The sequence below is a fragment of the Piliocolobus tephrosceles genome, chromosome 10 (genome assembly GCF_002776525.5).
Source record: "Piliocolobus tephrosceles isolate RC106 chromosome 10, ASM277652v3, whole genome shotgun sequence".
NCBI classification, from domain to species: domain Eukaryota; kingdom Metazoa; phylum Chordata; class Mammalia; order Primates; family Cercopithecidae; genus Piliocolobus; species Piliocolobus tephrosceles.
In genome coordinates this window covers 101,222,668-101,249,646 of record NC_045443.1, presented here as the reverse complement: position 1 = coordinate 101,249,646, position 26,979 = coordinate 101,222,668, and the positions used below count along the sequence as shown (strand labels likewise).

The 26,979-nt window shown below is 38.8% G+C and overlaps 1 protein-coding gene and 1 non-coding gene across 2 annotated transcripts in view; both read right to left on the bottom strand.

Annotated features, from left to right (window-relative positions):
- STAB2 (stabilin 2) overlaps positions 1–26,700 on the bottom strand; it is a 170,094-nt gene extending 143,394 nt beyond the window's left edge. Inside the window, exons 1-4 of the mRNA XM_023208579.2 lie at positions 26,416–26,700; positions 23,220–23,353; positions 19,763–19,878; positions 749–834 (exon numbers count right to left, since the gene is read on the bottom strand). Of these exons, the coding sequence (XP_023064347.2) occupies positions 749–834; positions 19,763–19,878; positions 23,220–23,353; positions 26,416–26,493 (414 nt within the window). The 5' untranslated portion in view covers positions 26,494–26,700. The remainder of the gene's footprint in view (positions 1–748; positions 835–19,762; positions 19,879–23,219; positions 23,354–26,415) is intronic.
- Positions 22,013–22,144, bottom strand: LOC111539078. The gene has a single exon (XR_002730568.1). It is a non-coding gene; the product is annotated as a U8 small nucleolar RNA (small nucleolar RNA).
- Positions 26,701–26,979: the final 279 nt, after the last annotated feature.

Genomic DNA, 26,979 nt, shown 5'->3' with positions numbered 1-26,979 from the left:
AAAGGATGCAGAGGATAGCACCATAAGGGTTGTCTGCTAATAGTGATTATTAATATTAACAATGACAGCAATTTCTGTAGTCCTGTATAGTGTCATAAAGTATTTTCACATATATGGCCTCATTTTAGTTTTTCAACAGATGTTCAAATGTTATTACAATGATATTGTTTCAAACTTTTTTTTTTGGAGGGGGGCAGAGTCTTGCTCTTGTTACCCAGACTGGAGTGCAATGGCACAATCTCAGCTCACTGCAACCTCCGCCTCCCGGGTTCAACTGATCCTCCTGTCTCAGCCTCCCAAGTAGCTGGGATTACAGGCACTGGCCATCATGCCCAGCTAATTTTTGTGTTTTAAGTAGAGATGAAGTTCCACCATGCTGGCCAGGATGGTCTCCATCTCCTGACCTCGTGATCCACCCCCCTTGGCCTCCTAAAGTGCTGGGATTCCAGGCATGAGCCACCACGCCCGGCCTGAAACCCATTTATGCAAGTGGATATGCTTAAGACTGAGCAGTAATTGACTCTCCTAAAGGCCCCCAGGCTCTAAATGGTCATTTTGTTGCAAATGGCACACTTTAAAAAAATTAATACTTCTACCTCTTAGGAACTTCGCTGTATATGTGTGTGTGCACGTGTGTGTGTGTGTATGTGTGTGTGTGTGTGTGTGTGTGTGTGTATTTAAGGAGGATCAACAGGTAAGAAGATGGGGAGCAGAATCCAGGAAAGGAAGAACACATTTTCGAACTTACTTGGCAGGAGCAGGTTCCGTTTCCTTCCATGCCTTCAGCACAACTGCCCCTGCCATTGCAGGGTGACCCCGCTCCGCCTGGGCACTCTAGGGAATCAAACAACTCAGATGTATTCATTCGTGACTGCACACAAGCATTCTGCAAGGATGCGCTTAAGCACCTACTAAGTGTGCTAGTTGCCAGGGATAAGAAATACTTGCAGAACCTGTTGGTGCCATCTAGGGTTTTACAGAAGAGGCAGGAGTATACACAGGTGAACTGCAATGTGGTCATGAGCTGCATTAGAAAGTATCCACTGTCTACCATTTCTTGAGCGTTTGCTATACACTTCACAATGATCTAATTAGATCATTCCTATTGCAACCTTCAGGGGTGGTTGCTATTGGTGCTGGTTAGCAGATGAAAAGACAATTTCAGAGAGGTTGCATATACTCACCCAAGGTCTCACAGTTTATAAGTTGCAAAGCTGGGACTTTAAGCTCAGACCTTAGCATGACTACGGCCAGGCCTCTTCATAGGTATGCTAGAAAGGGTATTGAGAGAGTCCAGAGAAGGGAGGTATTGATGTTGCCTTAGGGAGTCCGAGAGACATCCCCGAAGAGGAGTTATTTAAATGGCGCTTTTGAAGGTGCAGTAGGAGTTGGCTATGCTTAAAAGGAAAGGATGTTTCAGGAAGAGGCAACAGCAAGTACAAGGTCTTGGAATTGTAAAAGGGCATGACCTGTTCTGGGAATGATAGAGTTTGGTAGGGCTAGGACTTGGGAGCTGGGTGTGAGAGTTGTAGGGGGCTGATGAGGTAAAATAGGACAGTTGGGGTCAATGAATGAAGTGCCTAGTATGGTAAGCAAAGGAATTTATATTTTACTCAGAAGCTGATTCCTGACGTGCATAATTACTTCTGTGATATTCTAGATCTCAATTGGAGCTTTTATGGCTATTTATTAGAGGACATTCACTAAACATTCAGGGAATACCCTAATATGTGCCAAGCATTATATTCCATGTTGGGGCAGGGGGACATTTAGCTAGAAAGCCACATATTACAATGCCCAGAGTCAAATAGAGAATTAAAAATTATGGTAAGTGACCGAAGTTTAAGGTACTGTTGTGATGAAGATGAAAATAAATTATATTTCTTTTTATACTTGCTGTTGTTCTACACTTTGAGTGCTGAGTTGACATGGATTTATTGCCAATTTGGATGAGCTCTGACTGTTTAAATAAGAAATCTGGACCTGCAAGCACCAAGCAGAAACCATGCAATGACCATGAAATGTGTCTGTGTGAATGAGGCAAGATGAAATGTTATCTCACATTTAAGTTAGCAAGGTAAGTGCCTTCCAACAAGACAGGAAGTTCTAGATAATTGTATTAGTCCATTCTCATGCTGCTAGTAAAGATATGCCTGAGACCGGATAATTTATAAAGGAAAGAGATTTAATGGACTCACTGTTCCACATGACTGGGGAGGCCTCACAATTATGGCAGAAGACAAAGAAAGAGCAAAGTGACGTCTTACGTGGCAGCAGGCAAGAGGGCATCTGCAGGGGAACTCCTCTTTATAATACCATCAGATGTCGTGAGACTTATTCATGATCGTGAGAACAGCATGGGAAAGGCCTGCCCCCATGATTCAATTACCTCCCACTGGGTCCCTCCCATGACACGTGAGAATTATTACAATTCAAGGTGAGATTGGGTGGGGACACAGAGCCAAGCTATATCAATAATAATAAAGGATGCATTTGCTTACAACTCATAGCAATCCCCTGAAGTTAAATCTTATTTTTAGCCATACTTTCTAGGTGAAGAAACAGGCACAGAGTGGTTAAGTGACTTGGCCAAAGTCACCCAGTTGGCAAGGGGTAATGATAGACACACTTACCCTTCCTCTACTGAAGTGACCACCTTCCTGCTGTCCCTTCCCTCCCATCCCATCCCATAAGACCTTTGCCATAAACTTTCCTGTGCCACAGCTCATTCTGCCGCACATCTTCCCTGTGGCATGTGAAATCAGCATCCATGGAAAATAAAAATGCATTTGTCTTAGTTGATTCAGGCTGCTATAACAAAATGCCTTAGACTGGGTGGCTTATAAACAACAGAAGTGTATTTCTCACAGTCCTGGAGGCTGGGAAGTCCAATATCAAGGTGCTGGCAGATTCTGTGTCTGGTGAGGGCCTGTTTCCTGGTTCATAGATGGTGAATTCTCACTGTATCTTCACTTGGCGGAAGGGGTGAGGGAGCTCTCTGGGGTCTAATCCCATCCATAAGGGCTCTGTTCTTATGACCTAATCACCTCCCAAAGACTTTACCTTTTGATATAATCACATTGGGGATTAGGTGTGAACATACGAATTTTGGGGAGACACAAACATTCAGACCATAGCAGCAGTTCTTGAAGAAAGAGACTTCTAAGCACTAAGAGAGGCAGCTCTCTGAAAGAGACCCTGGGGACTCCCTTAAGTTACTAGGCTAGTTCTTTAGAAGAAAATTCATGATGTGCAGGTACTATAGAGGTGGGAGTCATATCCATCTGTAGATGGTTTTCTGTCTGGCTCCTTCCGATTCCTTCCTGCATCCAGAATATTAGCAAACTACACAGTCTAAATTGCCCATTTTGATCTGTGGTATTTCCACAGCAGTGGCAGAGCCAGGTTCAAAACCTGGAAAGATGCTCCATTCTACTGCACCGTTTATCATTAACATCCACCATTAACAGGCAGGTATGTACCCCAGGACAACAGCTCAGGTAACAGGCATGTTTGTGGGGCAAGGGAAGGGGAAGACATACTGATGGGTAGCTAATATTCATAAGTATTCAAAAAGCAAGACATTGGTTTGGGGTGCTCTCACCAACTAGGCTAGTAGTGGCATGAAATGCAATGGTGCCATGGGAGGAGCTGGGACATTGCAGTCAGAATGTTCTGGGTTCAAATCCCAGCTAAATTCTTTGCTTGCAACCCTTTGCTTTTGGCAAAATCCATGCCTGGCTCTGAGATTCAGTTCAGGTGTATGTGGGGACAATACTGTCTTCTAGGCAGGTTGTTGTAGGGACTGGAAATATTAGGTGCTTAATGAATGATAGTTGCTATTATTCAGAGTGGATCTTCTTGAGTTTTTGTTTTTTCAGACTGGTACTGTAACAGTTAAAACACTCAGGAAATAAATTACTGGTACTTGTTTGAATCAGACCATCTAAGATCTTGGATATTTACAAGTGAGCATACAGACTTGGTTCCTATTTCCATGATCCTACCAGTCTAGTGAGGAGAGAGTTGTGGATTAAACAGACACTCAGGTAATACTGATTCATGGACTGGGCTAAGGGTTGTCAGGGGAAGAGATCTAGAGCTCTCATCACTTCACCTACGTGATCTTACTTACCAATAGTTACCAAAAATAATTTAATTCTAAACAGCCCAGTTGGTTTAGATCTGATCTCAACAGATGGCAAAAGCTAGATCATTAAGAAAGGGCCCTGTTAAAGGTTTTGGTCTTTGTCTTAGGATGAGCAGCAGGAGGTGAGGATATAGAGGAAGGGAGAGAGCTGAATCAAGCAGGGACCAGGTAAACACTTGGGAGCCAATCTGAAAAGCAACTGAGCCATTTGAGTTCACTCACATTGTTGGGGAAAGGGTGCTAAGAGAGCATCTTCATAAATCGTTCACCATCAAATAGTTCTTCTCCTGTTTGCTTTTTATAGGAGGCCCTTCTTGAGCTGAGATGGTGTTTTGTGAGCCAGGGCCAGCCCTGTGCAGAGCTAGGAAGGTAGTGATAGCTCCCAACTATTTCCCTCTCTTGTTCTCTGTACCTCTCCCCAGAAATGGGTGTACAAGATGCTGTCTGGGTGACACCCAGTTTTCTTTCTGGGCTTGCTCAGAACAACACAGGTCCTCCTGCAGCCTGAGACTCATCAATCAGTGCCACCTTGCAGAAATGTCCTCCCAGGTATTTTTACATTTTCAGGCAATGATGCCTAAATCCCAGTCTCCCAAACTCACATTCCACTGAATCTGTTCCTCCAAGCATGGAACCAACTTATCTCCCCATCGTGCACTCTTTCCATGTAGCCAAATAGACTATTCCACACTCTTCCAGACATGCTTTTCTCTCCATACCTTACCTGTGCTTTTCCCACCTTCAAAGACCCTTTCCCTGACCCTGCCTCTGAGGCAGATTTGACTTCCATCCTCTGGGTGCCTGTTCCACTCAGCTCATTCCTATTACAACACACGTGGCAGAACATGGGGCAGAGTCATTTCTTGAGAATATAACCATGCTCTAGACTACGCTGATCAGAGAGGAATTGGGGAGCTTCCCCAATTCCAGTTCCCAAGAGTGTGACCTTGTGTTTAGGAAGTCTGGACATTCTTTTCCTTAAGGACAGTTAATATAATTTCCTTTTAAAAAATTTAGGCAGGTGTTTCTCTAAGGGTGATTCACTGGATCAGGTGTTTGGAATCCCTTGGGAGTGGAGAACTTTTACAAAGGCAGATTTCGAAGGCCTTCCTCACTAGGTATGTGATACAGTTTGGCTGTGTCCCCACCTAAAATCTCATCTTGAATTATAATCCTCATGTGTCAAGGGCTGGACCAGGTGGATGTAATTGGATCATGTGGCAGTTTCCCCATGCTGTTCTCACGATAGTGGGTGAGTCTCACGAGACCTGATGGCTTTATAAGTGTCTGGCATTTCCCTTGCTTGCTCTTACTCTGTCCTGCCACCCTGTGAAGAGGTGCCTGCTTCTCCTTTGCCTTCCACCATGATTGTAAGTTTCCTGTGGCCTCCCCAGCATTGCAGAACTGTGAGCCAATTAAACTTCTTTCCTTTATAGATTACCCAGCCTTGGGTATTTCTTCACAGCAATGTGGGAATGGACTAATACGGTATGTGAGCCATGAACAAGCACCTCTTAGATCTCCAACTTCAGAAGCATAATTACCTTGAAATCTACTATTTTTTCATGAGACTACACTTCTCATGACTCCTTCCAGCCCATGACTGAGCATGGTAGAGATGCCAGGGCAGGCCCACTCCTTTAAGATGCAGGCTTCCTCTGCTGGGTGATTTTGGCTAGAGGACTCCTCATCAGCTTTACCAAATTTTCTTAGACCTACATATAGTCTATAGCTTTTCCAACTAACCTTCCTTGACTCTCTCTCTTGTTCACAAGGGTCAGACCTGCATTGCTTTCTCCCTCTGCTTCTCCTGGCTTTCTTCTCATTTTTTTTCATCACACATGTTTCTTCTAAGTAATCTCTTGTATCTCTAGCCCTGTCTGGCATCTCCCTTTTGGAAGCCCTGGACTAATATGCCAGGGCATAGAGAGCCTTTGTGCACATTATAAAAAGTCTTCCCTACCCTCACTGCTCTTGTGGATATATCCCCACAGACACTAGGCTTGGAAAGCAGATGAAACTAAAATAAATTGAAGGTGCCCCTTCCTCTTGGTATACCAGGCCCACACTAGAGTGTATGGTTTGGCAAGCTGAAAATGGGCTGAATTTCAGTCCAATTTCATCCCCTTGGGCAATAAGAACCTGTTACAATTTTAGGCAAAACCCGACACTTAACACCTACCAAATAGAGATCCCCTGGTGTAAGACTCAGGAAAGTACATTTTAACAGGCATGGCAGGTAATTCTACTACACATTAATATTTGAGAACCACTGGGTATGCTGGACAAATTTATGTAGATTGTCCTAAACAGACAGGAAGTGAAGATTTTTATGCCTAGCAGGCTGATGGGAAGCAATGCCTATGAGTTGATGTGCCTTTGCATGGCATGGTTGTGTGATGTATCAGCTGGACACTAGGCAATGTTTCTGGTGCTTCAGAAAGGTTCTGATGTGGATGAACTTAGTAAGAAGAAAGTTTCTGAACACTTAACTGGAACATGACTTGCTTCAGAAAAGCCTGTAGCACTGGGCAGCTGGTGGAAAGCCAGTGCTATTCATAGGGAGATTTTGTACACTAACTTAAAGCCACTTTGACTAATCAGCAGTTAGGTTATTTTGGTAAAAAGGTGTAGCCTCCAGTGGTTACAGGTCAACAGGAAACTTAGCTCCTAAATTGTACCATCAAGTATGTTGCAATGAAAGAAAATTCTGTAAACTTCTTATCTACCAGGCACTAAAATTCATATTATTTCTTCTTAAAATTCTCAAAGAGCTCCACTCTATGCCTTCAGGCTGTCTGTCAATGGCAACAAAGTTCTAACACAGGGTACTCCTCAAAGTGGACGCAGAACAAAGTTCAAGAATTGTTTAAAGTACAAGAATAAGAAGCACCCAACAAAGTAATATTTGCAATGTCTGATTTCAATAAAAATTTACTAGGCATAAATAATGAGGGAAAAAACCAGTTAATTGAAACCAACCCAGAGATCGCTATATGATATTATTGGTAGACAAAAATTCAGAAATAGTTACTATAACTGTATTCTATAAATAGTTACTATAACTGTATTCTACAGTTATATATTCTATAACTGTAGAGAAATAAGCAAGTTAAAGAAGATATAAACAAAACCAAATTGAACTTCTACCAATGAAAATACAACATCTGAAATAAAAATACAAGATATAGAATTAACAGCAGTTTAAAGACTGAGAAATAAAAGATTAGTGAACTTAAAGACAAGCAATATTAACTATACAAAATGAAGCATGGAGAGAAAAGAGACTGAAAGATAATGAGCAGAGCATCAGTGAGTTGTGGGACAACTTCAAACATTTTAATATATGTATAACTGGAATCTCTGAAAAGGAGGAAGGGAGAAAATGTATTTGAAAAAAATGTGCTCAAAATTTCCAAATTTGATGAAAACTATAAACCCACAGATCCAAGAGCTCAGCACAAACAATATGAAGAAAATGACACACTATAATAAAATACCTTAGAACCAGTGATAAAAAGTAAATTAAAAGCAGCCAAAGGGAAAAAGGATTTATTATGCTGAGAGGAACAAAGATAACAATGACAACAGATCTTGTTAGAAACAATGTAAGTGAAAAGACAGGGAAACAACATCCTTAAAGTACCAAAACCAAAAATTTGTCAACTTAAAATTCTATCTCCAACAACAATGTTTTTCAAAAACAAAGGCAAAATAAGGACTTTTTCAGACATATGAAAGGCGTAAGAATTTATCACTAGATATCCTGCACTACAAGAAATGTTAAAGAAAATTGGTCAGGAAGAAAGAAAATAATACCAAATATAAATCTGTATCCACATAAAAGAATTAAGAATGTTGGACATTGTCATTATGTGCTTAAATGTAAAATATTTTTTTTTCAATATTTTAAATCATTTAAAGGATGGTTCGTTTGTTTAAGGAAAAATTGGTAACAATATAATGTGGGCTTCTAACATATATAGAAGTAAAATACATAACAACAATAGCACCAAGGATAGGAGTGTAGAAATAGAAGTATATTGTTGTAAGATTCTTGTGCATAGAGTGGTGCAATATCACTTAAAGGTAGACTGTGTTAAGTTAAAGATTTATTCCATAAACCTTAAAGGAGACATTTAACAAATTGCCAAAAATAAAAAGTGTAGCTAGTAAGCCAACAAAGGAGATAAAAGAGGATCATAAAAAAGAATTAATTAATACAAAAGAAGACAAACAAAGAGGGCAAAAGGAACAAAGAACAGATGGAACAAACAGAAAATAAATAGTAAGATGATGGATGTAAACCTAACATATTAAATATAAATGGTCTAAACAACCTTAATTAAAAGACATGGGCTGTTGTATTAGTTGAAAGGGCAATAACTAACTATATGTTGCCTACAAGAGACCCTAACTATACGCTGCCTACAAAATTGTATATTTTAAATATACAATTATGTTAAAGGTAAAGGGAGAAAAAAAGCACACTAACATTAGTCAGAAGAAAGCTGAAGTAGCTCATATTAATATTAGATGAAGTAGATTTCAAGTTAACATATTTTTACCAGGGATAAAGAAGTTCATTTCATAATGTTAATGGAATCAATTCATCAATAGAACATAAACCATAAATACGTACTGACCTAATAAGAGATTTTCAAAGTACATGAAACAAAAACTCATTGAACTGCAAGAAGAAATAGGTAAATATACAGTTACAGTAGAGATTTCAGTACCTCTCTCAATAACCAATAGAACAAGTAGTCTTAAAATAAAGGATATTGAATCATATTTCCCATAAAAATAAAAATAAATAATTATTAAGTATAGAAAAGACTTGAAAAGCATTATTAATCAATTTGACCTAACTGACATTTACAGAATACTCCATCTAACAGTGGCAGAATACACCTATTTTTCAAGAGCACATGAAACAGTTGCAAAGATAGGAGATATTGTAGGTCATAAAACAAGTCTTAATAAATTTAAATGGATTCAAATAATATATGTATCCTGTCCACAATATAATTAAATGATACATTTCCTTCTAGGCATGGTATTAGCTTAAACTCACAAATTTGATATCTTAATTTGCATTCACTGAATAAAAGAAACATTTGGAAACAATAGCAGGAATGTATCTGAAAAATTATTCTATTTGGAAGTAAAATATTATACTTAAAAGTAACCGATTTCAAAGAAAAAATCAAGATGGAAATTAAAAATTATTTTGAACTGAATAAAATTGAAACACAATGTATCAACATTTATGAGATGCATTTAAAGCAATGCTTAGAAGGAAATTTATTGCACTAAATAAGTACCATATGAGAAAAGAAGAAAGTTTTAAAATAATGACTCAAACTTACAACTTAAGGTAAAGAAGTTAGAAAAATAATAGCAAATGAAACCCAAGCAAGCACAAGATAGGAGGTATAAAGTGCAGTGGCCAATGAAATAAAAATTAGAAAAGCAATAGAGTAAATAAACGAAACCAAAAGCTGGTGAATGAAATGGATGAATTTACAGCCAGACTAATCAGAAAAAAAAGAAAGATGAAAATTACCAATCACAGAAATGAGAGAGGGGACATCACTACAAATCTTGTAGACATTAAAGGGATAATAAATGAACATTATGAACAAGTTTATGCCAATAAATTTGAGAATGTAGATAAAAATGGACAAATTTATTGAAAGTAAAAAACCAGGAAAGCTCACTCAAAGGAAATAGATAACCTCAATGTTCTTATATCCAAGAAGTTGAATTTAAAATTAAAATCCTTTACACAAACAAAATTCCATGCCAAATGGCTTTGTTTGTGAATACTATCTCACATGTAAGGAAGAAATTATATCAGTCTTACAAAAACTCTTCTAGGTAATTGAAGAAGAGGGAATATATCTCAGTTCACTCAATATAGGGAGCATTATTATCCTGATTCCAAAACCAACAAGAAGACTATATACCAACATCCCCAATGAGTACAGATACAAAATTTTTAAGCAACATTATAGCCACCTGACCCTAGCAATATACAAAACTGATAAATACATCATAGTCAGTGCAGTAAGGTTAAAAAATGATATAAAATGAATGCAGATTAGAAATAAATAAATAAAATTGTCTTTATTCACAGGCAACATTATTGTCTATGGAAAAAATTCCAAAGTATCTCCAGAAAGTTATTAGAACTAACACATCAATTTAGTAATTTCTCAGTATATGAGATCAATATACAAAATCAACTCTATTTCCATAAACTAGCAATTAACAATTAGGGATTGAAATTTCAAAAAACTGTTGGAAGTAGTACCAAAAGTCATGAAGAACTTAGGTGCGAATCTGATAAAAATTCTGCAAAACTTGTAAGCTGAAATTTATAGAACAGTGATACAAAAATAAAAGAAGCCCTAAGTAAATGGAGAGCTACACTGTCATTATGAATAAGAGAATCAATATTTTTAGATGTCAGTTCTTCCTAAATGCATCTATAGATTTAATGAAATTCCAATTAAAATCTTATGAGGACTTTTCTTGTTGTTAGAAATTGACAAATTGATCCTACACTTGAATGGAAAAGCAAAGGTACTAGAATAAACAAAATAATTTTGAAAAAGGTCAGGTTGGACTTACACTACTTCATTTTAAGGCTTACTGTAACATTCTAGTAATCAAGACAGTGTGTATTCATGGAAGGATAGATATATAGATCAGTGGAGCAGAACAGAGAGTCCAGAAATAGACCTGTACATAGACAATGAATTAATTTTCTACAATGGTCCAAAGGCAATTTGATGAGGAGAGGATCATCTTTTCAAGAAACATTGCTGGAGCTTTTGAAATTATCTATATGCAAAGAAATGAATCTTGATCCATACTTCAAACAATATACAGGAACTAACTTGGAATAGATGATAGATCTAAATGTAAAGCCTAAAACTACAAAGTTTTGGGAAGAAAATATAGAAAAAAATCTTCGTGATATAAGGTTGGTCAAAGATTTCTTGATATGATACACGAAGCAGTATCTATAAAGGCATGATATATTTAAACCTCATCAAAATTAAGAATGTTTTCTCTTCAAAAGGCAATATTACGAGACTTGAAAGACAAGACACAGACTGGGAAGAAGTATTTACGAAGCACACATCTAATACCTTAAATACTTAAAGAACTCTCAAACTCAATAATAAGAATACAAACAACCCGAAAAATACATGAATAGCAAATAAGCACATGAAAAATGCAAATTAAAATGGGTTACAATGCAAGTCTACTATACATCCATTAGAATGGCTAAAAAAATCTGATTATAGCAATTGCTAGCAAAGATGCCAAACAACTGGAATCCTCATACATTGCTGATAGAAATGAAAAATAATGTAGATACTTTGGAAAACAGTTTGGCAGTTTCTAATAAAGTTGAACATATTTTTACTCTACAATCCAGGACAACCACTCCCAGGTATTTACCAAAATGAAATGAAAACTTACATTCACCCCAAAACCTGTGTGTGAACGTCCATAGTGGCTTTGTTTTTAATTGCCCCAAACTGGAAACAAACCCAGATGTCTTTCAGTTAGTGAATAGCTTAACAAACTGGGTCTAGCCACAGAATGGAGTACTGCAAAGGATTATAAAGGAATGAAGCTTGATACAGGTAATGACATGGATGAATCTCGTATTCATTGTGCCAGGTGAAAGAAACGAGACTCAAAAAGGTACATACTGGGTACATACTGAATGATTCCAATTATACTACATAAAGGCAAAATTACAGGCACAGAAAACAGGTTAGTATTTTCCAGGGATTGCGAGTTGAGGGAGGGCTTGATAACACAGAATTTGGGGGAATATGCAACTGTTCCCTATCTTAATTGTGGTGGTTGTCACACAACTCTTCAGGTTTGTCAAAGCTTGAATAGCTGTATACTTAAAAGGTTGAGTTTTATTATATGTAAATTATGATAATAAATTTAAAAAAATCCATTAGCACTGATCATGTGTCTCAAAGACCGGTGTGGAAAAGGCGATTAATGTCCAAAAAATGATTGATTAAATTCCACTTCTATTTAGACCTTACAAACATCCTTTTCTATAGTTTGTTCTCACTGGAGAGGAAAACAGATTCAGACACTAGATTCATAAATGTCTATTTTTAAACACATGATAAGTTATATAATTTCCTACTTTCAATCAAGAAATCTTTCAATTTGAATGTTTTAATATAGTTGCAAGAAAATAAATGTTCAGGAGGCAGTTCTTCAGGTTCAAATAGCCATCTAGCAAAGCACTGCTGATCACCTTCCAGAAGCCAGATCTTGGCCTGTAAGGTTTTCCTTTTCTTTTCTTTTTGAGACGGAGTCTCGCTCTGTCACTCAGGCTGGAGTGCAGTGACGTGATCTTGGCTCACTGCAACTTCCGCCTCCCAGGTTTCAGCAATTCTCGTGCCTCAGCCTCCTGAGTAGCTTGGATTACAGGCACCCACCACCATGCCCTGCTAATTTTTGTATTTTTTGTAGATCTGAAATTTCACCATGTTGGCCAGGCTGATCTCAAACTCCTGACCTCAAGAGATCCAATCTCCTTGGCCTCCCAAAGTGCTGGAATTACTGGCTCAAGCCACCTCGCCTGGCCCCTTTAAAGGTTTCTTGACTCCCCTTTTTTTTTTTTTTCCTTTTTGTGCTGCCCTTGCTTTATTGTTGTTGCTGTTATTTTAGCAATCTCCTGGGTAGCATGCCAAGCACATTACGTGTACTATCTCAGTATTTAATCCTCACAATAGCCCTATGAAGTTGTTGTTATCACCATTTTATCTAAGAGGAAACTGAAGCCTAGCAAGGTTTGGTAACAAGGTCACAGCCACTAGGATCAGAGATAATGATTCCCATTCAGCTCTGGCTTGTAATTTTGCTTCTCTGTATGGACTACTTATAATATTTTGCATAGCTTTTACATTTATTTAATTGACTCATTCAACATTTGTTGAATGCTTACTATTATCTTCAAAACTGGCAATAATTTCTCTTTGTGTTTTCACAAGAAAGTGAAATAAAATTTAGCCAGGACAGGAAGGAGTATGCCTGTCTCTGGCTGTGGTCAGGAAGAGGCTGGTGGGGCCGACTTTAGTGCTTATTTCTGAAGAAGTGCCCCAACACATCCTCCTCTTTGAAACAAGTGCTCTGCCATCCATCCACAATTCTTCAGGTGTCTGCCTGTAGCTGTGCAAAGGGTGAAGGCATATGCTGGCTGGAAACTGCTATCTCCTGGGGACTTTCTTGAGCCACAACATCAAATATTCTGCAATGGATGTGAGGTTTTCTCTATAGGAGCTGCTTCACCCTGGCCCAGCCTTCTTGCCTAGTGGCTTGTGACCCCATGGATGAAAGGCCAAGGTGAATACTTATTGATATGGCCTGAAAGTTTGTGTCTCCCTAAATTCATATGTTGAAGCCCCTAACCTCCAATGAGATAGTATTTGCAGGTAGGGCCTTTGGGAGGTTCAGATGAAACCATCAGGGTGGAGTCTCTGTGATGGGATCAGTATCCTTATAAAAAGAAGGAAAACTGGAGCACTAGAGTGCCCTCTCCCTCCCTTTCTCTCACTCAACAAACATCTGTTGTTTCAGCCACTCAGTCTATAGTGTTTTGTTGTAGCAAACTGTAGCTGAGTAAGAGATCACTTTCCTTATGCTCCTCAAAGACAGGCCTTTGCTGTGGCCTGAGACATCAGCATGATCCACTGGGTCCATCCATAGAAAGGCAGACAATCATGAGAATAAAAAAATACACATATGGGACCATAAGCTACACAAAGAAATGAGATGTACAGAAATGTCCTTACCAAAGTGCTGAAACTATGTAGGGAATTAGTTATCAGCTTAATGAGAAAATTTATTGAGCATGTACTATTGCCAACCACTTTTCATGTATGTTCTCATTCTCACAACTAAATGAGGAAGGTATCATCATCATCTTCATCACTCAGATTTTAGGTAAGAATACTGAAGTGAGGTAATTTGCCCAAGATTACATGGTCGTTAAGAGTTGAAACTGGCATTGCAATCAGGCCTAACTGAAGAATTTGAGTCCTTAAGCCTGAAGGCAGAGTATGACAGGCCAGCACTTTAGAATATAAAATCAAGTCAGTAAACACTCCCTGAAATAAAGAGGGCCACTGATGATCTGAGAAACACAAAAGACAGAAATGCTAGCCAATATGTTCTGGAGGCTGACCATCTACCAGGCACATCCTAAGTACTTTCCACATACTAGCTCACTTAATCCTCAGTGCAATCTTTGGAAGGTAGGTGTGTTAGCACCATCATTTCTATTTTATAGATGAGGAAGACAGTACCAAAGAACAGGGTTACCAGGTGAAATATAGGATACTAAGTTAGATTTAAATTTCCGATAGGCAATGAATATTGTTTTAGCATAAGTACATTCCAAATATTGTTTGCAGATTCGTTGTTTATCCGAAATTCAAATAGAACTGGGTGCCCTGTATTATTATTTGCTAAATCTGGCAATGCTGCAGAGGGAGTAAGTCTCAGAACTGAAATAGAATAAAGCTGGGAATGCAAGCTAGGAAATCTGACTCTGGAGTCTGCGATCTTACTGTAAAACCATGCTGCCGCTCAGACGGGAGCTCAGGTGTCATGGAACCAAGCCCAGGCAGAGCAGGCACCCAGCTAATGGTGGAAGCAAGAATTCCAGGGGTGGGCTAGTTAGAGAAAGGCTGCTTTCCTAGAAGTTGAGCCTGCAACACAACCAGGTATTTTGGAAAGCAGGAGAGAGTAATGAGTTAGAACTGGGGTCTGCAGTGAGACAGTCTCTGTTTCCTGGTGTGGCTCCACACTTATTAGCTGGTTCTCTTTGGGCAGGCTGAGAAACTCCTCAAAGTCCCAGTGTCCTCACCTGGGCTCAGAGGTACAACTGTTTTTCCTCCTCTGCTCCCATGTCAATTTCCCTCATTAGTCTGTGAGCTCCTTGGGGATAGGGACCTATCATACATGTGATTAGGGGTCGGGCCTATTATATATCTGATTGTGTGCAGCATATAGTAGGTGCTCAATAAATGCTTGATTTTTATGAGCTGGCCAATGCTGGAAGGAACTTGGAAGAAAAGGTAGCAGGAATGTGGGGGTGTCAGGAATCCTCATTTTATGGCCTAGATAGACTGTTTTAACAATTCATGAAAACAGCTCATTTGGTTATTCAATAAAAATTTTAAGGAAACAGTGTAATTTATTTCCTGCTTTTCAAATCATTTTCTATCATCTCAGGCCCCCGTTAGAAAAAGCTATGGTAAAATTGACATTTTTAGCAATGATGCTTGAAAGAGATATTATAGAATTTGCTACAAGGGCACGTTTCCGATGCATTGTGAGGCTCAAGAAGCTGATAAGACTATTCTAGGTCATTATCACATTTCCTTGGGTCACCACTACTCTGGTGGTCTCTTGCATCCTGACTTTCCTAATGCAGGAGGCTTTACCATTATAAGCCATCAGCAAATCAACAGCTGGTCTGTTTCTTTAAAGGAAGATAATGCACTTCCTGCCCCACAAGAGACCAGGGACTTCTCTGTAACTTTATCTCCTAAGAAACTCTAGAGGTGACTATTCCACGTCACCACCTTTGTTTAAAAGCTTGGTGCACAGTGCTAGGCAGAAAATCCGTCCCAGTCTTCCGTTTAAAGCTTTTGTTGGATTTGTCTGCCTGGGAAACTGAAGTAAAATAAGTTCTTTAAGTGAACTCAGCATTATTTGTCACTCAAAGCAAAAAAGGAAATGCCTAAAAGGATGGTTTCAAATCCCTGTGGTCTATTATTTGTAACCTGGATAGTGAATGGCAAGAAATATGCAGTGAGAAAGAAAAAGAGTCCTGGAAATGCAAATAACATGATATAAAAAATAAATTTAGAAAATTTGATGACATTGACTTAAAAAAGAAAAATCAAGACTATTTCTTTTTGAAATAGTCAGATTGTTTTGTCCACAATTGAGTTTGGGTGTAACTCCTTTGCACATGTTCGTTTTCCGTCACTTTGAGTTGTTACACAAATCCATTAACGTTCATGGCAGAATAAAAAAAAAGTAGGATGTTCAAATTAAAAAATCGATTTCATCCCAAATAGAATATCGGCTGTTCAGACATGATTAAGTTCCAAAGTAGAAATGTATATTTGTGAGGAAAGATCTCCATGTGCACATTTGGTAGTGTAATTTTTAATTAGGGAGAAGCAGGTTACACCCAGGTACATCACCTTCCTTATTTTTTTTTCCCTAAGTGAGAATTCATGCTTTGTTCTTAATTTTAGAAGATGATGGTAATTTTTTTCACTGTGTTTCTTTACATTCTCCAAGTTTTCAGCATTGACCATAGGGTGATTTCCCAATTTGAGTAAGATACATTTTTGATATAACCCAGAAGTGTTGCATATGCATGTATTTGTCAGTGCATTAAAAAGGAAGTGGATGTTCCATTTGCTTTGGAAACAAGGCCATTCTGGAGCTTGGGAATGTGCTTCCTCAGAAAGAAGGATAGACCCATGTCAGCAGCTCCGAAATGGCCTTATCCTTACGGAAATGTAAAGTGATAGTCAAGGTCTTGCTTGTCATCATCACAAAATGTGAGAGACAAAATATACTGCCAAGTAGAGGATTTATCTTTTTCCCTGGCCAAAGGAAGGAAGCCTTTCAAGACATCTAGTGTGTTTGGAAGATGAAGATAAAGGGGAGTACCGTTTTGCCCCAGTGAAAGGACAGTAGAAATAATGTCCAGGCCCCAGTTTTCATGTTTTGCTGCTCTGGCTTTAAGACCTGTCTGAAGGAAATGTTTGAGCATTCAAAGAATGCTTTTGGACTCTTTTTTTCTGAGAGAGGGTCTCACTCTGTCACCCAGGCTGGAGTACAGTGGCATGATCTTGGCTCACTGCAACCTCTGCCTCCCGAGCAATTCTCTAGCCTCAGCCTCCCAAGTAGCTAGGATTACAGGTGCATGCCACCATGCCCAGCTACCCTTTTGGACTCTTTTGATTGTAGATGTGAACCTTGCCACATTTGCCTGCACTTAGCACAGTATGACGGCATAAACCTGCTAAAAGATCTTGAATCTTCTTTACCTACTCATGCTCTAAGAGTTACCCTCTGTTAAAAAAGGATTTAGAGAAGGAGTGTCATTTTATTCATCTTTCATTATCAGAGGTCAATTTTGACTGTGAGTCACTGATTCATTTATCCATTAAACATTTATAAAGGTCCTTCTTTTTGTCATAGACTTTGCCAAGTCTTATCACCTAGGTTAATGTTTTAAAATCTCAGCTACAGTTTTGTAAAGTAGGACTTTTAGCTCCCATTTGACAGATGAGGAGAATAAGGAGTAGGCAGAAAGTCACTTGCCCCAATCAGTAAGTGGTAGAACGAAGTTCTAGCTGCTGGCCCAGTGTTCTTTTGTCCTCCTGGCTGTTTTCTGTCATTCATTATGTTGGACATACTGACTTTTGTTCTGCATCTTGGACAAAGCCATTCCTTATTTTCAACGTGTCTGATTAATAACTTAGCATCAGATTTGTTTTTATGGGTTAGAAAGAGAAAAGCAAATCTAAACATTCTTTCTATTGTATCAAAATGTCTATAAGACCTAGACATGATCATGACCACATTTGGCACAAAAAAAGTTCTTAAAATCTGAAAGTCTGAGTTAATTGCTTTAAAAGACACTGCATTTGATTAACATTGAGTTAATTGCTTTAAAAGACACCTGATTCTTATTTGCTAAACTCTTAGAAATATGCTGTGCCAACATGCTGAGGTAAAACTGAGTACAGAGGAGTTAACAGAGAGAAGCGGCAGGCTCTCTTTTCGCCCGGGCTGGAGTGCAGTGGCGCGATCTCCGTTCACTTCAAGCTCCGCCTCCCGGGTTCAGGCCATTCTCCTGCCTCAGCCTCCTGAGTAGCTGGGACTACTGGCGCCCGCCAACATGCCCAGCTAATTTTTTGTATTTTTAGTAAAGATGGGGTTTCACCATGTTAGCCAGGATGGTCTTGATCTCCTGACCTCGTGACCCGCCCGCCTCGGCCTTCCAAAGTGCCGGGATTACAGGCATGAGCCTCCACGCCCGGCCATCGGCAGGATCTCTTGAACCCCAAACATACATTGACCTTTCCAGGGCAAGAAGTCTAATCCAGGCCTTTCCTGGGAAGGCAGAAAGGACCTGCCAATCAAAAAATACATTACCAACACATTTTGAGGCTCTCCTTTTTGAACAGGTTTGCTCTAGGCAGTAGGACAGAGCAGAAAGAGGTAGGCTTTGGTGCCAGGCAGCTTTGAACTGGAACTTGCTTTATCACTTACCCGTCCAAAGGAAACTGGCAAAAGATAATTTTAAAATCTGATTTCTCATAGGCAAAATGGGGATAAAAATGTCTAACTCAAAGATTTGTTTTAAAAATTACATTAGATAATATAGGCTGAGTACCTCTGTGGTACCTAATGTCAGCAATATTGAGTAAATAGAAGCGTTTATTCATTTAATTGTTGGTTAAAAACACAAACAAACAAAAAACCCAAAAGACATTATGCATACAGTATGGATTCAACTATTTACAAGTTATATGGAAAAAAAAGCCAAGACTGAAACATGCCAAAATATTTAAGGTTTCCTATATGCGACAGAATATAAACTGATGTTTTTTGTTTCTTTATACCTTTCTAAACTTTACAAGCTGTATATAATTTGCTTGTATTACTTTAATCAGAACAAAAACAAAGCAAAAGAGAACGAATCTCTCCTTTTATGTGGATCCTAAGGAGATGTTGTCATTACATCTAAAAAGATGGGGAATGAACTGCAAATTCATAAATTAAAATACCTGATTTTTCCTACCAAAAAAAGAAGGCTTGACATAATTTCCACAGGTAGTAAGGACTCAGTCACTATTTGAGTGTTAGTATCTATACTAAGGATAAAAGTTCAATTTCAGCTATCAAATACTATGCTTGATCGCAGAAGTCTAACTATACCATTGATTCAGACTTTGCTAGTAGTTTTTCCTACAGTAAAACCTGGTCAGAATTAATTTTTATGTATATGTGTATCTGCATATCTACACAATTAACTTTACACCGTTTCTTTACCCTGATGTGTCTTAAGTCTACCATTTTAAAGTTTGATATTCCATCCTAAGACAAATTTTTAGAATATTTAATAATTATTTTGGTTGCCAAACAATAACTACAGTCTTCAAGACATTGCAACAAAACTTCTTCTTAAAGAAAATTGTATTTGGGGGTCATAATAGCCCAGGTTTTAACTTCCTTTCTTTTGCAAATATCTTTTAAAATAAAAATGGATATCCTTTCAATTGTCCCTTTTTCTGGCTTACAGAGGAATTCTCTTAAAGAGAGATCTCTATCAGCAGTAAAGCAGATTGCTTTGTGAAAGTTAACAGGGCAAGAAAGATTTTCTACATGTAGACTAACAAATTTCTACAAATGGATGTTAATATTCTTCTTTTTATTGGGCTTCCTTCATCTCAATTTTCTGTGAAATGAGACACAAAGAAGCAAGTCTCAAAGTCCAACCATTGTGCCACTTACCTATACAGCCTGGGCCCCAGTGGCCAGGACAACACCGAGGTTGGAGATAGTCCTTCCTGCAAATATGGCGGCATCCGGGGAGAGACAGAGAGTATGTTCTGACCTCAAAGGTGTACCTTGGAGGGTAAAGAGAGGACATTAGACCACAATAAAAGCAATGCAGTTACTCAGGTGGTAGAGTTGCCTTAGCTTTCAATTTAGGTCTTAATACTTATCTACCGTTAAAAATATCTAGATGAAACACATTTGGCTTTCTAGGTAGCATAAAACTTAATTATGATTATTTTTAATTGTGAGAAATGGACGAAAAAATCAGAGAACAATGAACATACAGGGGAAATATCTAAAGTACTATCAGAAGTGAAGTTAGTAGATGAAACAAATATTAAGGCCTAGGCACGTGCTAGAGGTGTGCTTAAAACTTATCGCTGAGTGTCCTAGCAGTCAATGCAGGAAGGGAGAGATCATGAGTTAACAAAATGCACAGCATGTGTGGATTTAAAGCAAACCCATTGCTCAGGTTTAGCATACTTATTGGAGACACTGCAGATGAAGAAATGCCTGTGGCAGAGGCAGTATAATACAGCAAGGGACATTTCACACAATATCCTAGTAGGAGATAAAATGATGAGTTCCTTAGAAGAGTTTCTAGTGCTGGCTGAGATACAGTTCTGGAATAACAATTCTATAGAGGTTAAACACCATTGTCTATTTAAAGAGATCTTTGCGGGCATGGCTTATTCTAGGATTAGACTTAGTGTATCTAGAGACAATCCTTCATAAATGTTGTTTCTTTCCATTTCTTTGAATTGGGCTGTTGTTAAGAATAACGTGATGATAAGTTCAAGGTTGTCCTCCCCAGCCTGTTGTTGAAATATAGCTGATTAACAGCACAGTCACAACTTTATGAACTGTCAAGTTGGGGATAGAGTTGACTTTTTTTGAATGGTTGAGAATAGTGGCAGGGACACCTCTTCACGAACATTGGCAGAAGGAGAGTCCAAGGGCAGAACCACATATCCCTTCAGGAACTAATTTTGAAAGAATACAAGTGGCCAATAGATATATAAAAAAGTGCTCAACATCACTAAACACCAAAGAAAGGCAAATCAAAACCACAATGCGATACATCCACATAGCTATTAGGATGGTTATTATAAAAAGCACACAAACAAAAGGCAACAAGTGTTGGAAAGGATGTGGAGAAAAGGGAACACCTGTACACTGTCGGTGACAATGTAAATTGGTATAACTGCTGTAGAAAAAAGTGTGGAGGTCCTTCAAAAATTAAAAATAAAACTACCGTATGATCCATTAATTCTACTTCTTGTTATATATCCAAAAAAATTGAAATTATGATCTTAAAGAGATCTCTTCACTCTCATGTTCACTACAGCATTATTCACAATAGCCAAGACATGGAAGCAACATAAACGTCCATCAATGGATGAATGGATAAAGAAAATGTGGTATATACATACACTGAAATATTACTCAGCCCTTAACAAGAAGGAAATCTTGTAACTTGCGACAACATGAATGAACCTAGAGGATATCATGCTAAGTGAAATAAGCTAGATACAGAAGAACAAATACTATATGATCCCACTTAAATGAGGAATATAAATAGAGTGGAATGGTGGTTGCTAAGGGTTGGAAGGATGAGAAAATGGGAAGGTATTGTTTGAAGGGTACCAAGTTTTGGTTATGAAAGATGAAAACATTCTAGAGATTTAGTGCCTAAACTATAATGTAATATATGCTTAAACATTGCCAAGAGAGGAGATCTTATGTTAAGTGTTCTCATCACAAAAAAGAGGGGGGAGAAAACTTTTGAAGATGATGGATGTATTTATAACAGTGATTGTGGTGTTGGTTTCATGGATTGTACTTATCTTCAAATTCATCAAGTTGTGTACATCAAGAATGTCCAGGTTTTTGTATGTCAGTAATATCTCAATAAAGTGATTTTTAAACAGAACCAAAGAACATAAAACAAAAGAACCAATCCTGAGTTTGTTCTAGCATAGATTAATGACAGACAAAAGTCTTTAAATCTAAAACATTTCTGAATGCAAAAATTTTATCCTATGTGTGTATGTGTGTGTGTGTTTCTGTGTTTGTGTGTTGGGATATAACCAAGTGTCCACCTTGGCAATGAACAAAAAAGTAGCCAGTACAAAAAAGTTTTCAGCTTTAGTAATTGAGTGTTAACTGATGAATATGCTTACTATTTTTTTTCCAGAAAGAATCAGGAGCAATCAAGGTGTTGCAAGTCCTGATTATGCAGAGACATTAATCATGTACCATATGAACTCCAATCATCATATTCGAATCTAACCTCCAAAAGGAGGAACAGGTAAAAATTATCCCATCTGATGATACCCACTGCTTGCTAATTCTAGGTTAGTTAATGCTGGGAAACTTTTATTTAAAATGATGATTTTGATTTTAGAATACAGTGTGGTCACATTAAGCAAATGTGAATTTAAAATAGCGTGATATAATAGTGTTAAGGTTTCATTTCACGCAAAATAAAAAAAAAAAAAAATCCTTCAACCCGGAATTAAAAGCAAACTCATTGACTACTATCTGATTCTAAATAAACAGGCTGAGCAAATACAAATTGCATTTGCAGTTGAGCCCCGTGGCTGCACCCATTAGCTAGTGAGCAGAACCACTTGCTATCCTTTGCCAGAATTAGCCTTGAATTATCAGAGTTTTGAATCCCAAGAGGTCTTCAAGAATGCAAAGTTTACATAAAATGCAACCATGCTGTAATTCATTTTTCCCCTTCTTCGAGTTCTAATTAGTATCAAGGTCTATAGCTAATGATATGACTACCAGACTCAAGGCTTTTAACACGTTCAAGACTTGAATTCTTTCCAGAAACCCCAGATTTTCAAAATACAGGCAAGATGAAAAGAGAATGTTTATGTGCAATACAAGATAAGTCAATTTTGTATTAAAATGTGAATGAATAACAATATATATTTTATTTGTTTTACTTTTTGAGATACAGTTTCACTCTGTCACCCAGGCTGGAGTACAGTGGCTCGATCTCGGCTCACTGTAACTTCCTCCTCCTGGGTTCAAGTGATTCTCATGCCTCAAGCTCCTGACTAGCTGGGATTACAGGATGCACCACCACACCTGGCTAATTTTTGTATTTTTAGTAGAGAGAGGGTTTCACCATGTTGGACAGGCTGGTCTCGAACTCCTGATCTCAAGTCATCCTCCCACCTCGGCCTCCCAGAGTGCAGAGATTACAGGCATGAGCCACCATGCCCAGTCAACAATATATATTTTGGACTCAAGTTGATAAATTGTGAATTACCTAAGTTTGGGCTTATTGTCTTAGAGCAAGAGAAAAGTCATAGAAATGCTTTGCAGTTTTTGAGACAGGGAGTTTCAAGTTGGATTCACAGTTCCAGCACATTTATTTTCTCATGAGTACCTGCAATCTCGAACTCCTACAGAGCCATTGGTAATCTTGGTGTAACCATCTGGGCACTTGACTCTAAGGTTGAGAGCGCAGGATCGGCACTCGGTCCTAATCGTAAGAAGAGACTTCCTATCACATCTTCTTGCCTGTGTAAATATAAAAAAAAAGAACATTAATTCCTGATTTCTGTTATCAGAGTCTTGCAAAACATCTAGCATGGTCAGTCTTCTCCACTGGAATGTCTCCAATTATCTCAAATGAAACGTCAGGGATGGTGATAAGGTTGATTGGTAATGACTGGTTTGCTCCTTTCAATCTTATCTGGAAAGAGTATTGAGATCAATAAGCAACGTCTGCCATGGCTGTAGGTGAAAGAAGAGCCACTGTTTGCGCTATACATTTGCCATACCCGAGTTAGAGTCTGAAGTCGAGCAAGGTAAGATAATGTTATTACCCACATTTATTCAAGTGGGGAACCTGAAATATATTGCAGAATACACTCTCCAGTGAAAAATTCTTAAAGCAGGTTATTCAAGGTCAATTGGTCATAGATCAGCAGATCTCAAGGATGTTCTTTCATTATTGATTCCACAGGAATGTCTGCTCTAGAGCCAGCATTGTGCCAGTGCCGAGGAGGATACAGTTACTGTTTCAAAGATATTTGCAATCTTTAGATTACAATCCTACTGAAAAGTAGGCTCCTGGAGAGCAGGATCTTTCTCTGCTTTGTCCACTGTTGTACCTAAGCCCTAAAATAGTATCTGACGCATAGCAATGCTCAGTGAATACTTGTTGATTAAATGAATGAATTGGGGAAATCAGATGTACTAGAAACAGTTATTTAGCAGCATAAGGTGGTGGAGATATAACTGCTAAATTGAATGATCCAGACCCAATTTGGCACTGTCATTAGGATCCCCTGTTGCTCATAATGCCGAGGCTGATCCTGCCCAAGAGATGCCTCCCTTTCCTCAACTTTTCTTCATTTCCCCATCAAGCTTAAGATGGAGCAGCTTTGTGCAACTATGAGAGACTAAATTTGGGAATTAGAAGACCTAAGTTTGGAGTCAAACTCTATATCTTGCTAAGTGTACAATCTTGAATGAATTGCTTACCCTTTGCCATCACCTATAAAGAGGAGATATTAATAACCACTCGTGAGGTTATTGAGACCTTTGAATGATGAAGGTCATTTAAGCAGGTGCAAATTTCCTGGCAAAAATGTCTGAAGTATCACAGGTGGTGAATGCTGGCTCCTGTAACTCTTCACCTACCTTTGTGCCTGTTTCCTCTCCTAACTGGCATGTTCTCTCCCCTTCACTGGGCTACCTAAACCATGTCCTTCAAGGCCGTGTTTCACACCACCTCTTTCACAAAACCACACTCATTTTTCTTCCTTTTCTCAGCTTCTACTCTTCCTGTGGCTGGCCCAGTGGAGCACATTTTGTTGGTCTTTGCACTCCATTAAAACCCCCTTCTTGGGCAGGATTGTGTCTCATGCTTCTGTGTTATCCCACAGCTCATCCATGGGCCCAGCAATAGGCTAGGCATGGTGGAAATGTCACCACTGCTTCTAAGTTCATTGAAATATATAAAGTCTGCATAAAAAGAAACTTTACATCTTCAGAACAATTATCTGTTATGCATCCTTTCAAAGATATCATCTTCTTTGATCTTCACTACTCTGAAGATAAGTAGGGCAGGTATCATCATCCTCATTTTAGCTGGAAGAAAACTGAGGCGAGGGGTGTTGCAGTGACTTGCCCAAGGTCTCCCTGTGAGTTACTGGTCTGTGATTCCTTGATTAGCCCTTTCTCTTTCCTGCACCTGAGTGGAATGTAGAAAACTGAAATCTCTGTTTTTACCAGGATCTTTCATTTGGTGATCATCATGAACCAAACTAGCACTAGAAGGTTCTTTATTGAGTAATAATAAAAGCTACAGGTAGATATAGTTTGAATTAACCTTCTTTAATTGTCATGACACCGCCACATTTTTTTTAAAGCAGGCTTTTCTTTACATGAGGTTTCCATATTTGGATAAGTATGTGGGGTTACATTACTTTGTCTTTTCTTTCTTTGTGGGCTAGATTTAAAACCCTCTTCTTAAGAAACCTCTTGACCTTCAAATTGCCCTTTTCAAATGAAAAGGCTCAGTCTCTCTCTCATATAGTATTTACAGACTTGTCCTCGCTGAAAAGTAAACCCAGCTTGTTTAAATCAGTTAAAGTCTGAGTTTTGCATGAATGCAAACACTTGGTGATGATGATGATGGTGATTAAGAAGATAATGATGGTGATGATAATTACTACCATTTGTGGAGCACTGTCGGGGCAAGACTGAAGCTTGAAGAGATTAAAAAAACTTGCTCAGGGTCAAACAGCTGTGGAGGATCTGACTAATCCTCAGACTTATTTGTTCAACAGAAAAATGAGATCCACAGTTCAAACTCAACCCTACCAAATTTCAAAGCCGTTAGGCCATCTTCCCATATTTTCATGAAAACATTATCAGAGAATGCAGCCAACTGTAATAAAATTGGTTTTGATAAAAATTTGCCAGGTACAGGTGCAGAATCATGGTTAAGATTCATTCTTGATGGATCAGAAATCATATGCTGTCTCACTGACTGCTGGCCTCACTCTGTGATGACACCTTGGTGAGCTTGCTTGAGGGTTCCGTCTACTGATGTACTTCACAGGGGCCACTGGTAAGACCTCCCTGGGAACTTTTACTACAACTCGGTGGAAGGCAGAAGAGATGAAAGAGTGAAGGCCTGATGGTTTTGCAAATATTTCTGATACTTTTGTTCCTTAGTGAGATATCCACCATGGAATTCCCCAGACCGTCTCTCCACAGCCATAGTTATTTTCTACAGTCAGGAAGATGGGATGGTAGATATTCACAATAATGAGACTATTAGAACAAATGAAAAACAGGATGCCAACATCTGCACTGGAAAGAGGATCCTTAGCGCTAAAATTAGAGATCCCAACAACAGCGGGGCACTTTAGCACAGGAGAGCAGCAAGCGGGTTAGTGCACCTTCAGAAAGACCATGCGTTACAATTAGGACTTAGTCTCCGCAAACGCTCTCTGTATTTTATAAAGTCCAGATTTCACCCTTTACCCATGACAATAGAGGAAAACAAGCTTTTGAACACATCATGACAATTAACAAATGAAAAAAATATCAAAGTCTCCTCTTACCTGCCCTGTGGTTTCAGCTGGGGAGCAGACATTTTGTACAACCAATCCAAGACAAAAGATTACTAAATGTTGTAGCATGATGAGGAAATATTTGCTCCTTCTCTGTGCCAAGCACCTGTCAGGCTGACTTAGCTATTTTAACTTAGTTTGATAAACTCCCAGTGAATTCTTTCTCATTTCAGTGTTTACTTTTAAATCCCTTCCTTTCCTTCTTCCTAGATCGAACCAGGAGATAGCTGAGACCTGCCTTCAGAAAGGAAAAATGGCAAATCCAGGAGTCTTGGTGAAATTGGCCACTGTAAATGGTCTATATATCCTGGCTGAATGACAGGATATCCTGCAGGGGCTGAGGCATAGGCTCGGCCCGGGATTTTTGTGCCTGCGAAACTCTCAGAACGGTCCTGCCTCTCCTCTCCTCTCCTCTGCCCCCACATCTAGTCCTGCCTACTGCTGCCCTGTGGCCCTCCCAGCGTTTCCACAACCACACCATGGAACACTGCAGGCCTTTTGGTGCCAATGCAAAGGTTCAAGCTTGCTGTCGAGCAGGGTTGGGGGAGTGCCCAC